Below are 21486 nucleotides of genomic sequence, written 5' to 3'. Positions count from 1 at the left end.
TTAAAAAAAAAATGCTAATTAAAAAAAAAAACCAAAATTTTGATTATTTTTTTTCCTTAAAATTGAGATAGCATCATAAAAACTTGACCTGATTGAGCGAAATTAGATACATTTCTGAATTCAGCATGCAAAAAACATATAAGAACCGTTGAGAAAACCTCGACCTCTGAAAAAAATATTTCAAATGCAACCCAGTGTAATTGACGCCCAAGAGTTAATATTTGGTCACATTTCTTTTGGTCAAAATAACTGCAGTCAAGCGCTTCCTGTAGCCATGAATGAGCTTCCCACACCTCTCTACTGGTAGTTTGGCCCACTCTTCTTGTGGAAACTGCTCCAGTTCTCCCAGATTTGAATGGTGCCTTCTCCCAACTGTTGTTTTCAGATCTCCCCACAGGTGTTCAATGGGATTTAGATCTGCACTCATTGCTGGCTACTTCAGAACATTCCAGCATTTTGTCTTGAACCATTACTGAGTGCTTTTTGAAGTATGTTTGGGGTTGTTGTCCTGCTGCAAGACCCATAACCTTCGAAGGAGACCCACCTTTCTGACACTGGGTTGAACGTTGTGCTCCAAGATGCCTTGGTAATCTCCTGATTTCATGATGCCATGCACACAATCAAGGCACCCAGTGCCAGAGGCAGCACAGCAACCTCAAAACATCACTGAACCTCCTCCATGTTTGACTGTAGGGAAGGTGTTCTTTTCTTTGAAGGCTTCATTTTTGTTTTACATAAGCATAGTTATCATATGCTTTATCAAAAAACTCTAATTTGGTCTCATCTGTCCACAGGACATTCTCCCAGAATGATTGTAGTTTGTTCAGGTGTGTTTTGGCAAACTCCAGTCGGGCTTTCTTACGTCTGTCTCTCTCAGTAGTGGGGTCCTCTTGGGTTTCTGACCATAAAACCCACTTTCATTGAGTTGGTGACGGATGGTGCAAGTTGAAACTGTCATGCCTTTTGTCTGAAAGTTGGCTTGAATCTGTGACAGTTGATCGAGGTGCTTTCTCCACCATTCGAACAATCCTTCGCTGCAATATTCGATCAAGTTTTCCCTTGCGGCCACGTCCAGGAAGATTGGCTACAGTGCCATGGGCCTTAAACTTCCTGATAACATTGCGTATGGTGGACACAGGAACATCAAGGTCTCTAGAGATGGACTTGCAGCCTTGAGATTGTCCATACTTGGCTACAATCTTGTGTCTGACCTCCTCAGAAAATTATCTGGTTTTCTTTCTTTTCTCCATGCTCATTACGGCACACACAGTCACACAAAACAGCAGAATGACTCCTTTTCTCCATTCAAACTGGTTGAATGAGTGATTTTTATATTGCAGGCACCTGCAACTCACCACAGGTGAGTTCAATTCCACCTCCAAAAGGTACCAATAATCTTCTCCAGACAATTTTAGGATTTTTGTTTGGAATAAGCTAAGATTTAGTACTTTTTTCAGCTTTTTTGTTTTGCTCCACTGCAAACCAAAGAAATGCATATTATGTGGATACCAAAATATTTTTTAATTTCAACAATTTTCTGGAAGAGATGGTGCATTATTTGAAAAAAGTGCAAGGGTGCCAATATTTTTGGCCATGACAGTATGTGATTATGGATATATTAATCATGTTACGTAACATAACATCATTCATGGAGATAACATTAAACGTATTCATGTTACATGACATGCGATCATTCAGAGATAACATCAAACATATTCATCATGTTACATGACATGCTGTCATTCACAGAGATAACATCAAACATATTCACCATGTTACATTACATAACATTATTCACAGAGGTAACATCAAACATATTCATCATGTTACATGACATGCTATCATTCACAGAGATAACATCAAACATATTCATCATGTTACATGACATGCTATCATTCACAGAGATAACATCAAACATATTCATCATGTTACATGACATGCTGTCATTCACAGAGATAACATCAAACATATTCATCATGTTACATTACATAACATTATTCACAGAGGTAACATCAAACATATTCATCATGTTACATGACATGCTATCATTCACAGAGATAACATCAAACATATTCATCATGTTACATGACATGCTATCATTCACAGAGATAACATCAAACATATTCACCATGTTACATCACATAACATTATTCACAGAGGTAACATCAAACATATTCATCATGTTACATGACATGCTATCATTCACAGAGATAACATCAAACATATTCATCATGTTACATGACATGCTATCATTCACAGAGATAACATCAAACATATTCACCATGTTACATTACATAACATTATTCACAGAGGTAACATCAAACATATTCATCATGTTACATGACATGCTATCATTCACAGAGATAACATCAAACATATTTGATGAATGATACATAACATCATTCACAGAGATAACATCACATCTGCATCATGTTACATTGCATAACATCATTCATGGAGATATCATATATATATATATATATATATATATATATATATATATATATATATATATATATATATATATATATATATATTCATCATGTTACATTACATAACATCATTCATGGAGATATCATATATATATATATATATATATATATATATATATATATTCATCATGTTACATTACATAACGTCATTCACAGATATAACAACAAACGCACTCATCATGTTGCATTACATAACACCATTTACAGAGATGATATCATGCATATTTATCATGTTACATTCCATAACATCATTCATGTTGGGTATGTGTTTGGGAAACCTTTGAACAAGTTCACATTTCGCCGTGGAGGTTGTATGAATTAGAGACCGAATTAGATCAGGTGTTAGCAAAATAAAGACCAATTTCTGCACCACCAACCCTCGAAGAAAGCCAGACACACACACACACACACACACACACACACACACACACACACACACACACACACACACACACACACACACACACACACACACACACACACACACACACACACACACACACACACACACACACGGATAAAATATGTAATGGTAAGTACTTACAAAAGCGCCTTTATTTTAAGTTATGACCTGAATTTATAAGCAATCGACTGATTTCCCAACTCTCCGGATCATCAGCTGGGCCCCGTTTTTCATTGAGGTTTTGATCCTTCCAACCGAGAACCTCTCGAAACGGTGTATCCACAACCACGGTCACAGGTCCACATCATTAGATTACTCAACATCAATGGACCCACAACCTCAAAGTTGTGTCTAGACAGTCTGTCAACACAGCAATGCAATATCCTCATTCAAAATTCAGTTTTATTTAAAGTATTACTACATTTGGATAACTTTAATCATACATCACTTTATATGATAATATATTAAGCGATAAACACTTTACCTTGCAGACACGTCCATTACACAGCACCTCCATCCAACCATCAACTCAAACTGTCATTCAAATATTCAAACTCATTGGCGACCGAGTTTACCATGCTGTTTACTATGTTAGAGATAGTTTACTGCATATCCTAACAACCACCAATAAGTTAAATTCATGCTGATATATCATGTATTTTATGAATATTATTTATTTCTTTTCATCGAAATGCCTCCATTATTTAATACCATCAAAATATATTTATTCATTTACACGTTGCAATCGTATGAATTTTATAGACATAGTCATGTTGTTGTGCATATTAGTAACATATTAGGTATGTTAGATGTAACGTATTAAGTTAGCATATTAGGTCAGGTCAGGTATGGGAGCATGTGCCAGAACAGCGCGTCGCTGCGTCCACTTTCCGCCGGTACTCCAGGGGCCTCCGTCTGGCCATCCCCCAGGCAGATGCCAGGCCCATCCCCATCTCCTTGAGATGATGGTCAACCTGCTGCAACCATGAGGCACGTGGTCGGCCCACTGGCCTCCTCCACTCATGAGACTCCCTCGCTGAGAGAATCTGGTGAGCAGGATCAGCGTCAGGAAAACGAGCCACATGTCCATACAGCCGCAGCTGACGCTCACGGACTATGCAGGTAACAAATCTCATCCGAGTCTCTCTCAGCAACCGCTCGTTGGACACAAAATCCGACCAGCGATAGCCAAGGATTCTCCGAAGAGACCTGGTACCAAAGGAATTAAGTCTCCGTCTCAGATCCTTGGTCAAAGTCCAAGTCTCGCACCCATAGAGCAAGACTGGAAGTACCAAGGACCTGAAGTCTCGGACTTTCGTCCTCCCGCACAGGTACCGGCAGCGCCACACCCCATGATCCAGTGAATCCATGACTCCCCAGGCCCGACCCAGACGTCTATTGACCTCCGGCTCACAACCTGCGGAGACATGAATATCACTGCCAAGGTAAGTGAATCTATCCACGACCTCAACATCCTCACCACAAACAGACACAGACAGGACAGCAGCATCCAAGATGTCACCGAAAGCCTGGATCTTTGTTTTGACCCAAGAAATCCGTAATCCCAACGGCTCCGACTCCTCATTCAGCACCTCGAGGGCCCCCAAGAGGATGTCTAAAGTCTCCGCAAAGATGACTGCATCATCTGCAAAATCAAGGTCCGAGATCTTGACATTGCCAAACGATGCACCGCAACTTGATCTCTCCGACATCCTCCCAAAAATCCAGTCCATACAAGTGCTGAAAAGTGTGGGGGCAAGTACACATCCCTGACGAACTCCAGTAACAACTGGAAATAAGTCAGAGGCGGTACCACCACACTTCACAGCACTCTCAGTACCAGAGTAGAGTTCAGACATCAGATCGATCAGTTTCGGTGGCACCCCACGAAGACCAAGAATCCTCCAGAGGACATCCCGATTCACTGAATCGAACGCTTTACAGAGATCAACATAGGCTGCAAGCAGCCCCTGCCGAAACTCTCGTCTGCGTTCAGTGAGGACACGAAGAGCAAGGATACGGTCAATCGTTGACCTCTTTGGTGTAAAGCCTGACTGCTCTGGACGCTGGTGCTCAAGCAGATGGTGGCGAACCCTATCAAGAATTATCCGAGCAAAGACCTTGCCCGGCACTGAGAGCAGCGTCACCCCTCGGTAGTTGTTGCAGTCTTGGCGATCACCCTTCCCTTTCCAGAGAGGGACAACAAGGCCCCTCTTCCAGTCAGTTGGGATGATGCCTGTGTTCCAGGCAGAGCACAAAACTGCATGCAACGACACGAGTGCAGCATTTCCACCAGCCTTGAGAAGTTCAGCATGGATGCCACAGATCCCTGGAGCTTTGCCCCGTTTCAACTGGTTCACCGCAGCCCGTGTTTCCACAAGCGATGGTGGACCACAGTTGATTCGAGGGTCAGCAACAGGGATTGTAACACCCTTGACGTCCAACTCGACAGCTGGGGGATCAGCCTGGTACAACCGCTCAAAGTAACCGGCCCAGCGGGCCTTCACTTCAGACTCCTCTGTCAAGAGCCTACCACTCTCTGCTCGAACTGCAGTGCTCCGAGGGATGGGCTTGGATGAACGTAATGCGCGAATTCCCCTGTAAGCGGGACGAGAATCACCTGTCCACAGGTGATGCTCTACCCCCTCACAGATTCCTCGCACATAGGCCTCCTTGTCCACCCTCAGTGCACGTACAGTTTTACGCCTCAGCTCCCTGAACAGCTCAGCTCTGCCATTCAGCCTGGCCCTGCGACTCTGGTCAATGGTATCCAGTGTCCCTTGAGAGACAAAATTCTTCTTTGCCCTGCGGTGAACTCCAAGGCATCCACCGGCAACATCAAGGACGGTGGTCTTGAAGGTGCTCCACAACTCTTCAGGGCCCCCTAAAGCACCCAGACCCCCCAAGTGTCCACTCAGCCTGTTCGCAAACTCCTCAGCTACTCTCTCATCCCTGAGCTTGGCAACATCCAGCCTAGGCTGGGATGGTACCATTCTCCAGGATTTAAGGTGCAGCTTTAGAGTTGCTACAACAAGCCTGTGGTCAGTATTGAGGAACTGAGCACTCCGGTAGACCCTGCAGTTCTGGATCATCCTCCAACGACCGTCAATGAGGACATGGTCAATCTCCTTTGCCACACCGCCAGCGTTGGAATACCAAGTCCAGCGATGAGCTTGCGGGCGCTGAAACCATGAACCAGCCACCCTAAGTCCATGACTTCTTGCAAAGTCAAGGAACTTAGTGCTATTCTGGTTCATAGTTCCTGACCCATGGGGACCAACACACACCTCATAACCATCCCTATCAGTTCCAGTCGATGCATTGAAATCCCCCAAGACTAGAAGTGTATCTCGTCTGGGGCACTGATCAACCACAGACTCGAGTGTGGCGTAGAATGCATCCTTCACGGTAAGATCACTCGCCTCAGTCGGAGCATAAATAGAGACCAGGGAAATGACACCTAAGGAGTGACGAATACTTAATCTCATAATACGGTCGTTGACCGGTGTTACCTCAATTATCATTGGGGTCAGCTTATTGGCCACAGCTACAGCAACTCCTTGGGTATGGTAACCATCAGGGCGACCAGACCAATAGTAGGTGTAACCACCCACCATTATCTCGCCGCAATCCGGTCTCCGAACCTCAGAGAGAGCTGCAATCCCGATGTCCAAACGCTTGAGCTCAGATGATAACAGAGACAGGTGATCATCCTCTCTTAGGGATAGGACATTCCAGGCACCCACCCGAAGGGACCGCCTCAGGTTAACCCAAGGAGACCGCCGTCTGGTGGACGACACCTCAGCACCACTCCGACACACTCTCCCGCAATCTGACCCAGGGATGTTACCCCGTGGTTTCCCTCCTATCAAAGATTGGGGGTCCCGAAGGCTTTGCCCCAATCCCATCATCCGGTGAGCTGCCCTGCGAAGGGAAGCTGCACAGGAGGTACTCCCACGGAGTGGGTTTTCAGATTTTTTTGCGTTTTTGCGTTTTGCGGAATGAAGCGTTTTACGGTGGCTGGAGTGCAAATCCTGCCACCAACCTCCAAATAAGAAGTAACCCAACTGCAGGAGGACGTCCGCAGACACAGTTGGGCACTAGATATGGATGGCCGTTGGCTCACAAGGAGCTCCTCCGCCCTTTGGTTAGCATATTAGGTATGTAACATATTAGGTATGTTAGAGATAGACTCACATTCTTAATACACGTACTTTATAGACGTGCTCACATTCTCACAGTACGTACTTTATTGACGTTCATATTCATACATATATTAATATATTGTTGTAGATTTCCGCCCGTTCGGCGTGCGCACGACCTTTTCAGCCCAATCCAGGCCGCGCGTCCACCGAACGCGACAGTCGAGTCGTAGCTTCCTGACAAACGCCGAAACCCAGCTACGGGTGTTTTTAATACACCACAAACTTGTCAATGCTCTGCCCTCCCTACAGGGTTTATCACCAAATTATCGATTTACCTAATTATTCACGTGGACAGACTACCGAGAGTTTGTACCTCGATGAGAACTTGTACTGAAACGAGCCGCTTAAGCATGCTCGTACCGAAAAGATCGATGATTTGGATTTGGGATGATAAGAGATGGTGGTGAACAGCTGTTTTGAAGGCCTGGAGGGAAGAATGGGATTGAATAGAGTGAGGGAGTTTATTCCATAGGTGGGAAAAAAGGAAGGAAAGTGTGAAGGTGAGCAGTGATTCGTGATTTTGGTCGTTTTACCAGAAGGGGGTTGTTGGCGGACCTTGAGCACCCTGCGGAAATGTGGTGGGGACAAATCGCAGAGAGAGCAGGGGGGGCGAGGCTGGAGAGGAGACTGAAGAAGACAGAAAGACCACCGACCAGCCTGCGGTGAGAGAGTGAGAGGCCCAAAGACTCAGCTTCATTGCGGGAGATGCCAATGATCCAAAATGCCTTGGTTTCTACAGCGTGAAGCCGAGAAAGGTGGAAGGCAGGAGCACCAGCCCAGAGGGGAGAGCACTACTCCATCAGGCTGCGGATGAAAGCTTTGTAAGTGGTCAGGAGCTCAGGTGGGCCGAGGAAGGACTTTGCACGATGGAGGATTCCCAGTCGGCGACTAGCTTTGGAGGCCAGGTTGGAAATGTGGCTTTCCCAGGAAAGGTCATGGCAGATCGTGAGACCCAGAAGCTTGAAAGAAAGGACTTCTTCCAGAGGATTGTAGAAAGTGGATGGGGGGGGGGTGGGGGGTTTCTAAACCTGTCCTTTCGGAGAGACATAGTGAGAGTGTAATTTGTCCAGATTGAAGGACATGTTCCACGTGTTGGACCAGTTTGTGATTTTATCCAGATCTGCAGTGAGCGAAGAAGCTGCTGCTTACCGGTCTGAAGGATGACCGATGGTACGGCAGAGGGTGGAGTCATCAGCAAAAATATATGGAGGATTTTCCAGAGAGTCGGAGAGATCATTGATGAAAACCAGAAAAAGAACAGGGCCCAGAACTCTACCTTGAGGAACTCCAGCCTGGACAGAAAGAGGGGATGAAAGAACTCCATTTAGGGCCACACGTTGACTTCGACAGGAGAGGAAGTCTGCGAGCCATGAGTGGAGATGGCCTTGGATACCATAGGAAGAGAGTTTGGTGAGTAGGGCAGGGTGCCAGACTGTGTCAAAAGCACGTGACATGCCCAGAGATACGGCTCGGATTTCCTGTCTGGCATTGAGGACCTCCATCCATTGTTGGGAGAGCAGAAGCAGCATATCCAGGGTAGAGTGACCTGGTCTGAAACCAAATTGATGATTGGAAATCAAGCCATTGGAGAAGAGGAAGGATTTCATGTCTGAAGCGATGATGGATTCCATCACCTTGCTGATGATTGGGAGAAGGCTGATTGGTCTGTAGTTGCAGGGATCTGTTTTTGCACCTTTTTATGCAGGGCAGTAATGTTTGCAGATTTCCAAGCAGATGGCAGATGACCTTGAGTAAATGAGAGGGTGAATAGAACAGAGAGAGGGTGAGCAAGAGCAGAAGAGCAGGCTTTGAGGACACGTGGGCTGATGCCGTCTGGACCGGTTGCAGAATCTGACTCGAGGTTTGACAGCAAGCTCTCCACCTTGTCAGGAGAAAAGGATACAGAGTCCAGGGACAGTTGGGTGCGACTGGGTAAGGTGGGTAGAGAAAGTGATGGGTTTGGGACACAAGATTTAGCTGCAAACACCGAGTTTAGGCATTCAGCTTTTTCACGTGTGGTATCAGCAGTGCTGCCATTTGAGGTAAGGGAGGGGATGGAGGGGGAACATACACCAGAAACAGATTTGATTAAACGCCACCAGGATTTTGAGGAGGGATAGAGGTTTGAAAGTTCAGATGAGATTAGAAAGATGTTGTTTTCTGGCTCTCCTGAGGGAAGATAAACACTTGTTCTGAGCTTTATGGAAGGAACTGAGATTACCCTCAGTTGGGTTTGCTTTCCATGAGGCAAAGGCAAGCTGTTTCAGGACAACTGCCTCACCACAAGCTACCTACCTGCTTGTTGGAAAAATCACAAATTCAGACTCGTGGATCCGATCAACTTTGAGAGTCGACTTCTTCACCAGAACCCTCTGACAAAAATCTTCGATCAAAAATGAGCATGTTCTCTGAACCTGCTAAACTCCGGAGAATATCAGCGAAGACTTGTTTTGGAACATGACCTCAGAAGAACATAAAAATCATGAAAAATCTTTCCTTCATAAAAACCTTTAATTTTATCAATCATCTCTGAAGTTTCCATTTTTGGATCCATATGACACCGATTAGGATGCCCATGACCTCTGGGTCTCCTTCTGATTGGATTAGCAAAATACTCGTTTCCAAAAACATTACCTTGAGAAACGGACCCAGTACCTTGCACCCCGTCATTAAGGCCCATAGGATAGATCACATGTCGTCTCATGACCCAAAAGTACACTCTGCACCCAACCTCAACATTACACTCCTCTTTATGATCAAAACAATCAACATTAACTGAGTCTATAATTTGTATAGAAAAACTTCTAAAAGCATGTCCAACTTCATTGAAATGATAATATAAATAAGTCTTAACACCAGACGATACAGCAGACCTATGTCCATTCAAACGCTGATGTAAACAGAAGTTTTACCAACATATTGCAATCCACAATCTCCACAAGTGAGAAGATAAATAATGTATCTTGATTTGCATTCACAATCAACAGTTTTACGATAATGGTTCGACGTTAGAGCGTCCGATCTGGGTCTGGGAGATCAGCAGTTCAAACCCCACCCTGGCTGAGTCACACCAAAGGCCAAAAAGGAAGTACGTGCTGCTTCCTTGCTTGACACTCAACATTCTAAAAGGATGAAGCCTGGACAAACAATCACAGGTTGGCAACCGCTGCACCGACTTTATTGTTCCATAATGGCTTCCTCCTGTGTTCGAGTTCCTTGTTGAGGAACTCGATTTTTTTTTTCTCTCTTTTGTTTGCAAAGTCAAGGCTTGTGGAAGAGATAGAACGCAGAACAGATCAAGACGCACCATAACAACAGCAGAAGGAGAAGGGGGATTTCCAACAGCAAGGCCGAGGGAGAAAATACATGAAGACAGACAAACGAGGGATGTGGGTAATGATGACAGGTTGGGGAGACCATGAGGGATGGATAAGATGGATGCAGAAGCAAAGCCTGGGGGAGAGGGGGTGGGTGGTGCAACAGGTGTGCAAAAGATGATGGTTTTGGGTTGGGGACGATTTGAAATGGTGGTAAACAGCTGTCCTTATGACCTGGAGGGAAGAATTGGATTAAAGAGAATGTGGATGTTTTTTTCACTTGTGGGGAAAAAGAGGAACTAATGAGTGGAGGTGAGCAGTGATCCTGTATTTTGGGAGTTTTTCAAAAAATGGGGTTGATGGTGGACCGTGTGTGCCCTGCAGCTACCCTGGGTGGACAAAGCACAGAGAGGGCAGAGGGTTCAAGACCATAAAGTAGGTGGTAGAAGACAGAGAAGCCACCGATCTGTCGGCGATGCCAAAGTTATAGGCCCATAGACTCAGCTACATCACGGGTGATTCCAATGATATTGAAGGCCTTGGTTTCCAGAGCATCAAGCTGAGTATGGTGTGAGGCAAGGGAGCCAGCCCAGAGAGGATAGCAGTACCCCCATCAATCTGCAGAAGAAGGCCTTGTCGGTGGAAATGAGTTCAGGTTTGTCAATGAAGGGCCTTGTACGACAGAGGATACCCAGCTTTATTTTATACTTTTTAATATCATTCCACTGTGAAAAAAAAATTAAAAATATTTTGCAACAGGTGACAAATCGACCCTCAAATGTAACCTATTTTATAACACTTCCTTGAAAGGTTGCAAATGTGGAACCGTTGCTTTCACAGAGAAGTGTTTGTGCGTGCGCACAGCAGGGGAATGCCTTGAACCACAGGTGACGTTTCATCAATTATCCTCATACTTTTTTGATGTTCTTGAAAAGAAGGTCTACAGCTATCTTGAAATACCCTATTACAACTCTTTTGTTCCGACGAAGGGTGAAGTCCAAAACATCAGCACCTTCATGGCAGACATCTCCAACCGTTTTATCTTTGTCTTTCATTCTCTCGAGCCGCCATTGCAGACTGCTAGTTTTGTACTGCAATTGGCAACTACCGGATTTTTCGGCATATGAGTTGATTTAGACCATCCCGCCCTCCCACCCCCCCACCCGCCCCCCGGGAAGTCCGGGCCTCGACTTGTACCCAGAATTTATTTTTCTATGGTTTGAGATATAATGATTCTGCAGCTTGTTTTATATACTGTTCCTCTATAATATACTATACTAGCGATACCCATGCACATGCACGGGATAGCAGTACAACATAGCTGGTAGCAGACGACAGACCGTACACGGGAATGACAAAAATACGCATTGTGCAAAATGCAAGTGGTACTATGGAACGCCAAGACTTCCCAAACATTGTCGGCATGTCCGCTAAGTGCCACAGCAATTTCATAGGGATTGTGTGACGGTGAGCCGAGTTTTTAGTGTGCAAGATTGGTATTATAATAGAGATGTTAACTAACATGGTGAAAAACTACAGTAGACTAGGCGTAAGTCGGCACCGTGTAACTCGTCACTTCCCCGAAGTCGGCAGCGTCAAAAAGTCCTGAATTTATTTAATGTTAAATCCCTTTGAATAAAGTCTGTAAGTCGTCATCTCTAAGTTGTCACTTCGTCTCAGTCGTCAGATGTTGTCCGTTCCCGCGTAATGGAAACTCAAGTAAATTACCACGCCTAACTCGTCACACGGAACTTCTACCTTGAGAGAAGCCCGATTTCATGGAATCGTGATGCTCACTCATTAGTGTACACTGCCAGTGATAGGCTATTTATAACTGTGCTGTGTTCAGCTCAGTCAGTGACCACGGTGGTCACTGGCTCAGTGTGTGGCCAGGCTAGGCCGTGAAGCTGGGCATTGAGTACTGTATTGGGTATTATGCAAGACGGGGTCATAAACCGTGGTTGTCGTGATGACAGTTGTCATTCTACTTTGGATATGTACACACGTTGATCGCACTGCAGGCAGGACGATGGCGACTAAGCGTAAGCTTACAACTAAAACCTACCAAGAAAAATACGACATCAAGTTTTTGCGAGGCAAACCCACTGATGAAGAAAACAGACACAGCTGAGAAGTTCGACATCAAACGGCAGACATTGAACGATATCTTGAAGAATAAGGGCATTTGGACAAGTGGGAAAGATCGCGAGGCCGGTGGTAAGTGTGAAACGCGTGTCCTTTGAAGATGTCGATGACGCGCTCATCGTCTGGTTTCGGCAAATGTCGGCTCAGCCAAATATTCGGTTGGACGGTGAAATGTTGCTGCTGTGAAGGCAAGTAAATTCGCTGCGGACCTCGGGCATGATGATGCTGCGGACCTCGGGCATTAGAGATTGTTGTGCCCTCTCACACGTACGTGTCCAGGCCACGTGTGACTTCATCCTTCACCCCACAGTCATCATGAATGTTCGCATACGCCTAAGTCGTCACACGTCTAAGTCGTCACTTTTTTCTCGGTCCCGATGGTGACGACTTATGAGTAGTCTACTGTATTTACATTCCTTATTTATCTGAAAGGTCATCCCACAAAGTAATCGTACTGTAATGGAGCAAATGTAGATGTCACCAAAACTCCAATATTGACATTTAACAGTTCTTGGGCCGACGTAGAGGTTCCAAACCTGGTTCTACCTCTGTTTCCAACCCCAATGCTGGCCTTAAGTGACCACCCAAGGTCAGCGACGCGCACATACTTTAGCCATACTCCGCTGCACGTACTCTGGCCCAAGCTCCCATAAACTGAGAAGGATACTCCCGTCAGGAGGGCAGGGGTGCCTGCTAGTTCAAATAATATGCACAGAACAGCTCATGAATATTCATGACCTTGGGGGGTTCTGTTGGCAGCGGTGCATTGTCAGGGAGGAATTAACACCTCTGTTGTTCTGACTAACAGTTTTGCACACGACCATAGTTGATATAGCTTCATCTTGTACTCCAAAATCGACTTCCCTATGAATGAAGGAAAGGAAAATGTGAAAATTAGCCAATTTGACTTGTACTCCACATCAACATATAGGCCGAAAACACGGGACATCTATCTGCCCTCATACAACCCACTTGCTTTTCTTTGAAAATCCTATGAAACTCACTATTTCCCCTCACTGAAAATCCATAGTGAGCCATCAGGGTTTAGCCAACGATTCAATTGCGACGTGGATTTGGATTTGAATCGCCAACTTCTGGCATGCTGGTCAGTGTCTTCACCACGAGGCCACCATGCTCTCAGTCCAAGCTTTTTCCATAAGAAAACGATTTCCTCTTGCCTTTACATGCATGTTGTATTTTGAGCCTCGCTGTTAGAAAATGCCCTGTTTGACGTAACTTCTCCTGTCCCAAAACCACCCTTTTCCCTTGTGTGCAGGTGTAAGTGGCCTTTATGATTTTGGGCCAATGGGTTGTGCCTTGAAGACGAACATGCTGCAGATTTGGAGGCAGCATTTCATCCACGAAGAACAGTTTCTTGAGGTTGACTGTACCATGCTCACGCCGGAACCAGTGCTCAAGTAAATTGTCGCACATCAACATTTCTTTTGTGCCCCCCCCCCTTCAAGTGTCAACGATTGGTTAAGGGTTCCATCCTGGAAATTTGTCATCAGGTGCTCCTTCGTCATCCCCCTCCCGCACTCTCAAATATCCCCATGGTGCTGACGGTGAATATTTCGGCAACAGTTCCATCGCTTGTTCACATATAGCACTGAACTTTCATTGTTCTCATCAAGAACAATGAACACGTATATCGAGCACGAGAAGTTTCCGCCTGAAAGTAAATTGCAGCATTTTCTGAATATCGAAGTGATTTCTGAAATTCATCAAATGACTGATAATACGATCTGAATATTAAATTGATAAAATTTAATCTAGTCTTTTAAATACAATGTGGATATCAATCAAGTCGCTGTTGTTGAAGGCCACATATCCTAAAACACTTCGGAACACAAATCGCCTTCTTTGCACTTTCAAGACCCTTCTGTTTTGCATTACTTGGAGACATGTTGAATAAGGTGATTATATAAGGACTGCTTGAATAGCGATAAACTTCCGGAATTTTTAAAATGATCTTTAAAATCATGATTGTACTGTTGGACCCCGCGATTCGTAGGTGATACTTTCCTGAAAAATGCCACGAATGTCGGGGCAGTGTTTTTAAAAAAATTTTTGACATGGTCTGGGCTTATGGATTGTGATTACACACAACACATCAGGGCACAACATGAGAGGGGAAACAACAATAACAAGGCGGAAGGAGAAATTGGTCTGAGACGGACAAACAAAGGATGCGAGTAACGCTGAGGGGTAAGGGAGAACGCAAAGGGTGGACAAAATTGATATATCAGCCAAATTTTGTTTGACCAATTTGTGATTTTGTCAAGGTCTGAGGAGAGGGGAGAGGCTGCTGTCTGTCTGTTAGAAGGATTTTAAAAGATGTCATGGCAGAAAGTGGAGTCATCGACAAAGAGATAAAAAGGATTTTCCCAAGTGTCGGTGAGATAATTGATGAAGACAAGGAATAATTTTGGGTACTGTAGCCTTGATCGGGAGAGGAGATTAAAGCGTTCTGTTGAGAGAGACACGTTGGTTACGAGAGTGGAGGAAGTCAGTAATCAAAGAGTGGAGTTGGCCTTGGATTCTTTAGGCAGACAGTTTGAAGAGCAAGGCAGGATGCCAGACTGTATCAAAAGCTCGAGATATGTCCAGAGAGACGGCCCTGATCTCACGTCTGATATTGAAGGTCTCCATCCATTGTTGGGAGAGTAAAAGCAGCATGTCCAAGGTGGAGTGACCAGGTCTGAATCCGAGTTGATGATCTGAGATGATGGAGAAAAGGAATGATTTTATGTCAATTCTCATGATGGATTCCATAACCTTGCTGATGATTGGAAGTGTAGGAAGATAATTGGGCTGTAGTTAAGGGGATCTGTTTTTGCACCTTGTTTATGTAATGCTGTGATGTTAACTGATTTTCAATTTCCCAGATGGATAGAGGAGACCAGTCCTGAAGCGTTAAAAATAAATAAATAATTAAAGACTCCACGAATCTCAAAGCAGGTCAAACTTTATGACCCGTGAATCACGGGGTCCTACGGTGTTTAAATGTAAGTATATGTTTGAACGCTGCATGGGGTAACATGTTCTATGAACTCTCCAGTGTAATATTTTATTGTGTTTGTGTAAATAATTAATATGAATACCGTGTTATTAACATGGTGGTTACATCCCATCCTATATTAATTTGTGTATAGTGTTTTTACAGCCATTTTTTTCCTTGCTGAGCAGGGGTTAGCTTTTTCTTGAGGGAATGTTTTATGGCCGCATGCTCTTCCTGGCGCCTACCCTGGTCGCCTCTTACGACACACAGGGATATAATTTGCGTTTCGTGTCCTAATTTCATTTCACATCCTTCAACTTTTCGTTCCGTTGTGTTCGGTGCTGTGTCAAGATAACATTCATTTGGTCTGTCTTGCAAATATTCAAAGGAAAACAATGTTTAAACAACTTGTTATTGGGTTCTTTTATTTATTTATTTATTTGCGTATTTGTTTCGCCTCCATCTCCTCCTCCGCTCACACACACACACACACACAATCTCTTGGCTGAAATTAATGAATAATTGTGCATGACATTTTTGAGCTCCTCTTGAAGTTGGTTAATAATGATCAAGTTTGTAGGGATTGAGCAGAGTTTGTTACCTCCAGGGCATCTGGACATGTAGACAAGTTCTCGGACTTCATGGTCAAGGATGTGAAGAACGGGGAATGCTTTCGTGCTGACCATCTGCTCAAAGGTGCTGGCCGTGTCCCGAAAGGAATTTGTTATATTTTGATGTCGAACAGGCATTGAAACACTCTGCTTTCTTCCAGCCCATCTGCAGAAACTCATGGCTGATAAGAAGTGCTCACAGGAAAAGAAATCTACAATGCAGAATGTCATCACACAGGTGGGGGAGCACTTCCTTCGTAAGTTAACGTCTTACAAGTCGCTCAATTGCGTGTGGCTGTGCAACAACCCAAGGTTATCAGGCTTGTATGTTGTTCTTTTTTGGCATGAAAATTGAATTCACTTTTTAAATATTCATGAGTGAGGGTTATGTTTGTCTGCATAGGACACAAGGATTTTAGAGATGACCATGGAAGTTGTCTGTTTGTCCTGAAGATGCATTTGCATCTTGTTCATTCAAATGAAACTAACTTCTCACAAAGGCAATTCCTGTGTTGGCAGCTGGACAATTGTGGGCAGCAGGAGCTGGCAGACTTATTCATTGAGTATAATGTGAAGTCTCCGAGCACAGGCAATGATCTCACTCCACCCATAACTTTCAACCTCATGTTCCAGACTAGTATTGGGCCCGGTGGCAATATTCCTGGGTACGTCTGTGGCCTTCCTTGATATTGTAGTTTAAATCTTGATAAGATAAAAAAGAAATGCTCATGTTTGACCTTTTTTGTCTAGCTATCTACGCCCGGAAACAGCGCAAGGAATCTTCCTGAATTTCAAACGGTTGCTCGAGTTCAACCAGGACAGGTTGCCTTTTGCCGGAGCGCAAATCGGAAAGTCTTTCCGTAATGAGATCTCCCCGCGCTCTGGCCTAATACGAGTCAGGTAACTCGAATTTTCCACTTTCCGAATGGAATTTTATCAATTCGACATTTGTCACGTGAATTCAGCATTCCTTGGCTGGTCCAAGCCACCGCAATCCCACTCCAGGTGATTTTCTGTTTCCTGTTTGGGGGAACCTGCAGGGAATTCACCATGGCCGAAATTGAATATTTTGTTGATCCTGCAGAGAAGACTCACCCCAAGTTTGAGAATGTGGCTGACCTGGAAATATGCCTTTATTCTTCTGTGGCACAGACCACTGGGCAGCCGGCCCAGATTATGCGACTTGGAGACGCTGTTTCCCAGGTATCTGTGATGTTATTCTCTCCTGTCGTTTGAGGTTGTCTACTGGAGTGATAAATCCACTCTTTGCCTCACATAGGACACGGTTCCATAGTCTTCCTGTCTGTTTCAACAAATATTAAGTTTTTGTAACATTGAGTGGTGCAAGGCCTTTGTTCTTCATCTTGTCCTTGTTTCCTATTTTTTGGCTTGTAGGGAATTGTGGACAACTCTGTTCTTGGCTACTTCATTGGTCGCATATTCCTGTTCCTGGTGAAAGTCGGAGTGAACAAGGAGAAGCTGCGTTTTCGGCAGCACATGGATAACGAAATGGCCCATTATGCCTGTGACTGTTGGGATGCAGAGACCAAGACGTCCTATGTGAGTTCTAAACTATTTTCGAGACATTTTGAAAAGCTTTTGCTGGGGTTTCACATGGTTAACATCATTGAGATTGCCATGTGTCAAACACATTTTCGTGTCACTCGGCATGAAAATGTAATCACACAAAAATTTCCACTTCGACAGTTTTCGTGCAACAGTTGGCATGTGGACATGCTTGGAAAAAAACAAGTAATAAAACATTTTAAAACGAGAAGGGCACTCGGTAGAGCACATACCTCAGCCACGTAATGCCTGATTCACGAGAACATATCGGGCCCAATACATTTTTGAGATATCACGCTTTACAGTACGATATCGTTTTTGGCTCTATCTATCAATGGTGAAGAATCACTTTAAAAATTAAATAATTCTCGTGTCCAGATCCGGATTCAGATCTTCACCAAAATGGAATCAATTCGTCCTTGCGACACACCAAGTTTTGTTTCGTCCGAATCCATCCACAACTTTTTGAGATATCCTGCACACAAACAAACAGACAGACAGACAGACAGAAAGGGGTGAAAAAATAACCTCCTTCACCTTCGGTGGCGGAGGTAAAAAAAAAAATGACCGCACTGTGGTCACAACCTGCAACACTATATATATATATATATATATATATATATATATATATATATATATATATATATATATATATATATATATATATATATATATATATATATATATATATATATATATATATATATATATATATATATATATATATATATATATATATATATATATATATATATACACACACACAGCTCTAGAAAAAAAATAAGAGACCACTCCAAAAAATTTTTAAATCAGCATCTCTACATGTATGGCAGCCATTCCATTCCAGTGTCCCGGTGTGTGCCCCAGTTAGAATAGGTACACCGTATCCCTGCGTGTCTTAAGAGGTGACGAAAAGGGTTGGCGTCAGGAAGGGCATCCGGCCATTAAAACATCGCCTCAAAAGGAAACGAAACCTCAAAACATGTGCCCTGCAGGTCGGTCGAAGCGATGAAGAGAAGAACATGTTCTGGTGTGCGATGGAGAAGTTGATGGAAAATGTGAAAGATGAGGAAGTTGTTGTGGTTGGAGGAGACCTGAATGGACATGTGGGAAGGAGTCCAGACGGTTTTGAGGGAGTCCATGGGGGTTATGGATATGGTGTGAGAAATGGAGAAGGTGAAAGGATCTTGGAGTTTGCTGATGGAGCTGATTTGTTGATCTGTAATACTCAATTCCAGAAAGCGAATAATAAGCTTATTACATACACGTCAGGTGGGTCGACGACAACCATTGACTACCTGATGGTGCGTCAGCAAGATAGGGGAAACCTCCGGGACACAAAGGTGATCCCAGGGGAGGAGACTGTTTCGCAGCACCACCTGGTTGTCTGCGATATAAGGGTGAAAGGTGCGCGGAGAATTCGGCGGGTGAAGTACCAACCGAGGATGAAGGTGTGGAGGTTGGAAGAGGAGACAGTGAAGGAAGCATGAAGAGAGTGGCTGGGTATGATTGAGGATGATGTGGTTGAGCTTGAAAGTGGTTGGATGTCAATGAAAGATAGTCTATTGGGAGCCGTTGGTGAGGTATGTGGATGGACAAAAGGACCACCGAGGCACTCGGAAACATGGTGGTGGGGTGATGAAGTTGGAAAGACGATTGAAGAGAAGAGGAAGAAGTTCAAGGAATGGCAAAAGGCAAAGGATACGGTGGAAGAAGAGGCTGCACATGAAAGTTATAAGGAAGCCAAGAAGGCTGCAAAGATAGAGGTTGCAAAAGCGCAGGAGGCCCATAGGAAAATGTTCGGAGAACGCTTGGATTCGGAGGAGGGTAAGAGAGCGGTATTCAGGATCGCAAAGCAGATAGCGAGAGAGAGATTTGATGTGACGGGGGTGAGTTGCTTGAAGGATGAAGTGGGACAAATTGTTGTGGATTCAGATGGAATTAAAGGAAGATGGAAGAGTTATATGGAAAGGCTGTTGAATGTAGAAAATGAATGGGAGAGCAACATCGAGAGTAACCCGGTTTTAGGACCAGCAGAGAAGATAACTGAGAAGGAAGTTGAGGAAGCTATAAGAGCAATGAGGAGTAGAAAAGCAGGAGGGCCGACGGGAGTTGTGGGAGATATGTTGAAGGCAGCGGGAAGTTGGGGTGTGAAGAGAATGACAGAGATCTGTAATCTGGTGGTGAAAGAAGGCCGCATTCCAGTGGATTGGGAACTGAGTACCCTCGTCCCTCTGTACAAGGGGAAAGGTGACCCTCTGGACTGTGGCTCCTATAGAGCAATAAAGTTATTGGAGCATGGAATGAAGGTGTTGGAAAGGGTGTTGGAGAAGAGGATAAGGAAGAAGGTAAAGATTGACGAAATGCAGTTTGGGTTTATGCCAGGAAGAGGAACGACAGATGCAATTTTTATTGTAAGGCAGTTGCAGGAGAAGTACATGGAGAAGAGGAAGAAGTTGTTTTTTGGGTTTGTTGATCTGGAGAAAGCATTTGATAGGGTCCCACGCGAAGTAATGGCATGGGCATTGAGGAAGTTAGGAGTGGAGGAATGGTTGATCAGAGTAGTGATGGCCATGTATGAGAGAGCACGCACAGCTGTAAGGACGAAGGATGGGAACAGTGGTGAGTTTGAGGTGAGGGTAGGAGTGCACCAGGGGTCGGTACTAAGTCCACTTCTATTTGTAGTTGTGATGGAGGTGCTGGCTCGGAGGGTAAAGGAGGGTTTACTGTGGGAGCTGCTGTATGCAGATGATCTGGTGTTGATTGCAGAGAGTATGGATGGACTGAAGGAGAAGATGAACAAGTGGAAGGAATGTATGGAGGCAAAAGGTTTGAAGGTGAATATCGGAAAGACGAAGGTGATGGCAAGTGGTAAAGCATGTGGTGAGGTGGAAAGGACTGGGAAGTGGCCGTGTGCTGTGGGCAAGACAAATGATGACCTGCGGAAGATGATGGGAATAGAGTTTGTGGTGGATGTTGGGAAGAGAAACAGGTTGAGATGATTGGGTCATGTGTTGAGGAAGGATGAAAGTGACTGGGTGAGAGGAGTGTTGGAAATGAGTGTAGTTGGAAGTAGAGGACGGGGAAGACCGAGAAAAACTTGGTTGAAGGTGGTGGAAGCGGAAATGTGGGCAAGGGGATTAAGAAGGGGAGATGCAGAAAATAGGGTAAAGTGGAGAAGATTGTCATGGGGCCCGCAAGGCTAACCCCTGCTTTAGCGGGAAAAATGGCTTTTAAATGTGTGTGTGCGTGCGTGCACGTGTGTGTGTCTGTTGAATTCCAACACAGGCACACCTCATTCTACTTAGTGAGGTACTGATTAGGTGATCACCTGAACCGAATCATTTAACAAGGAAAAGTATATAAACCACTGCTGTGGTCATCACTATCCTCTTGCAATAGGACCAGCTGGATGGCAAAAACAGTGCGAGTTGAACCTCAAAAGTAATTGGAATCAAAAAAATAACTATTAACCATGACAAAAGAGTTGAAAAGAAAAGTTTTGAGTGAGGAAAAGAAGGGTTCAATTCTGGCTTTACTGGCAGAGGGATACAGTGAGCGTCACGTTGCTTCCATAGTTAAAATTTCAAAGACGGCGGTTCATAAGAACAAGGTCAAGCAGCAGACATTGGGGGCAACAAAGCAACAGACTGGCAGAGGGCGAAAACGACTTTCCACTGACCGGGATGACCACCAATTCATTTGAATGTCACTCACCAACCGTAGGATGACATCAAGTGACCTAC

At 44.4% G+C, this 21486-nt stretch overlaps 1 protein-coding gene across 1 annotated transcript in view; it reads left to right on the top strand.

Moving 5' to 3' along the window:
* The window catches only part of GARS1 (glycyl-tRNA synthetase 1), a 52718-nt gene that overhangs the window by 2767 nt on the left and 28465 nt on the right, over positions 1-21486 (top strand). Inside the window, exons 4-10 of the mRNA XM_085878546.1 lie at positions 13839-13980; positions 16171-16259; positions 16336-16412; positions 16694-16839; positions 16925-17074; positions 17215-17377; positions 17570-17734. Coding sequence (XP_085734672.1) covers positions 13839-13980; positions 16171-16259; positions 16336-16412; positions 16694-16839; positions 16925-17074; positions 17215-17377; positions 17570-17734 — 932 coding nt within the window. The remainder of the gene's footprint in view (positions 1-13838; positions 13981-16170; positions 16260-16335; positions 16413-16693; positions 16840-16924; positions 17075-17214; positions 17378-17569; positions 17735-21486) is intronic.

Source organism: Eptatretus burgeri, chromosome 4, assembly GCF_056783735.1.
Source record: "Eptatretus burgeri isolate ZD-2024b chromosome 4, Ebu_testis_v1, whole genome shotgun sequence".
NCBI lineage: Eukaryota > Metazoa > Chordata > Myxini > Myxiniformes > Myxinidae > Eptatretus > Eptatretus burgeri.
Note: the sequence above shows the minus strand (reverse complement) of the source record. Positions and strands in the feature narration are given on the sequence as shown.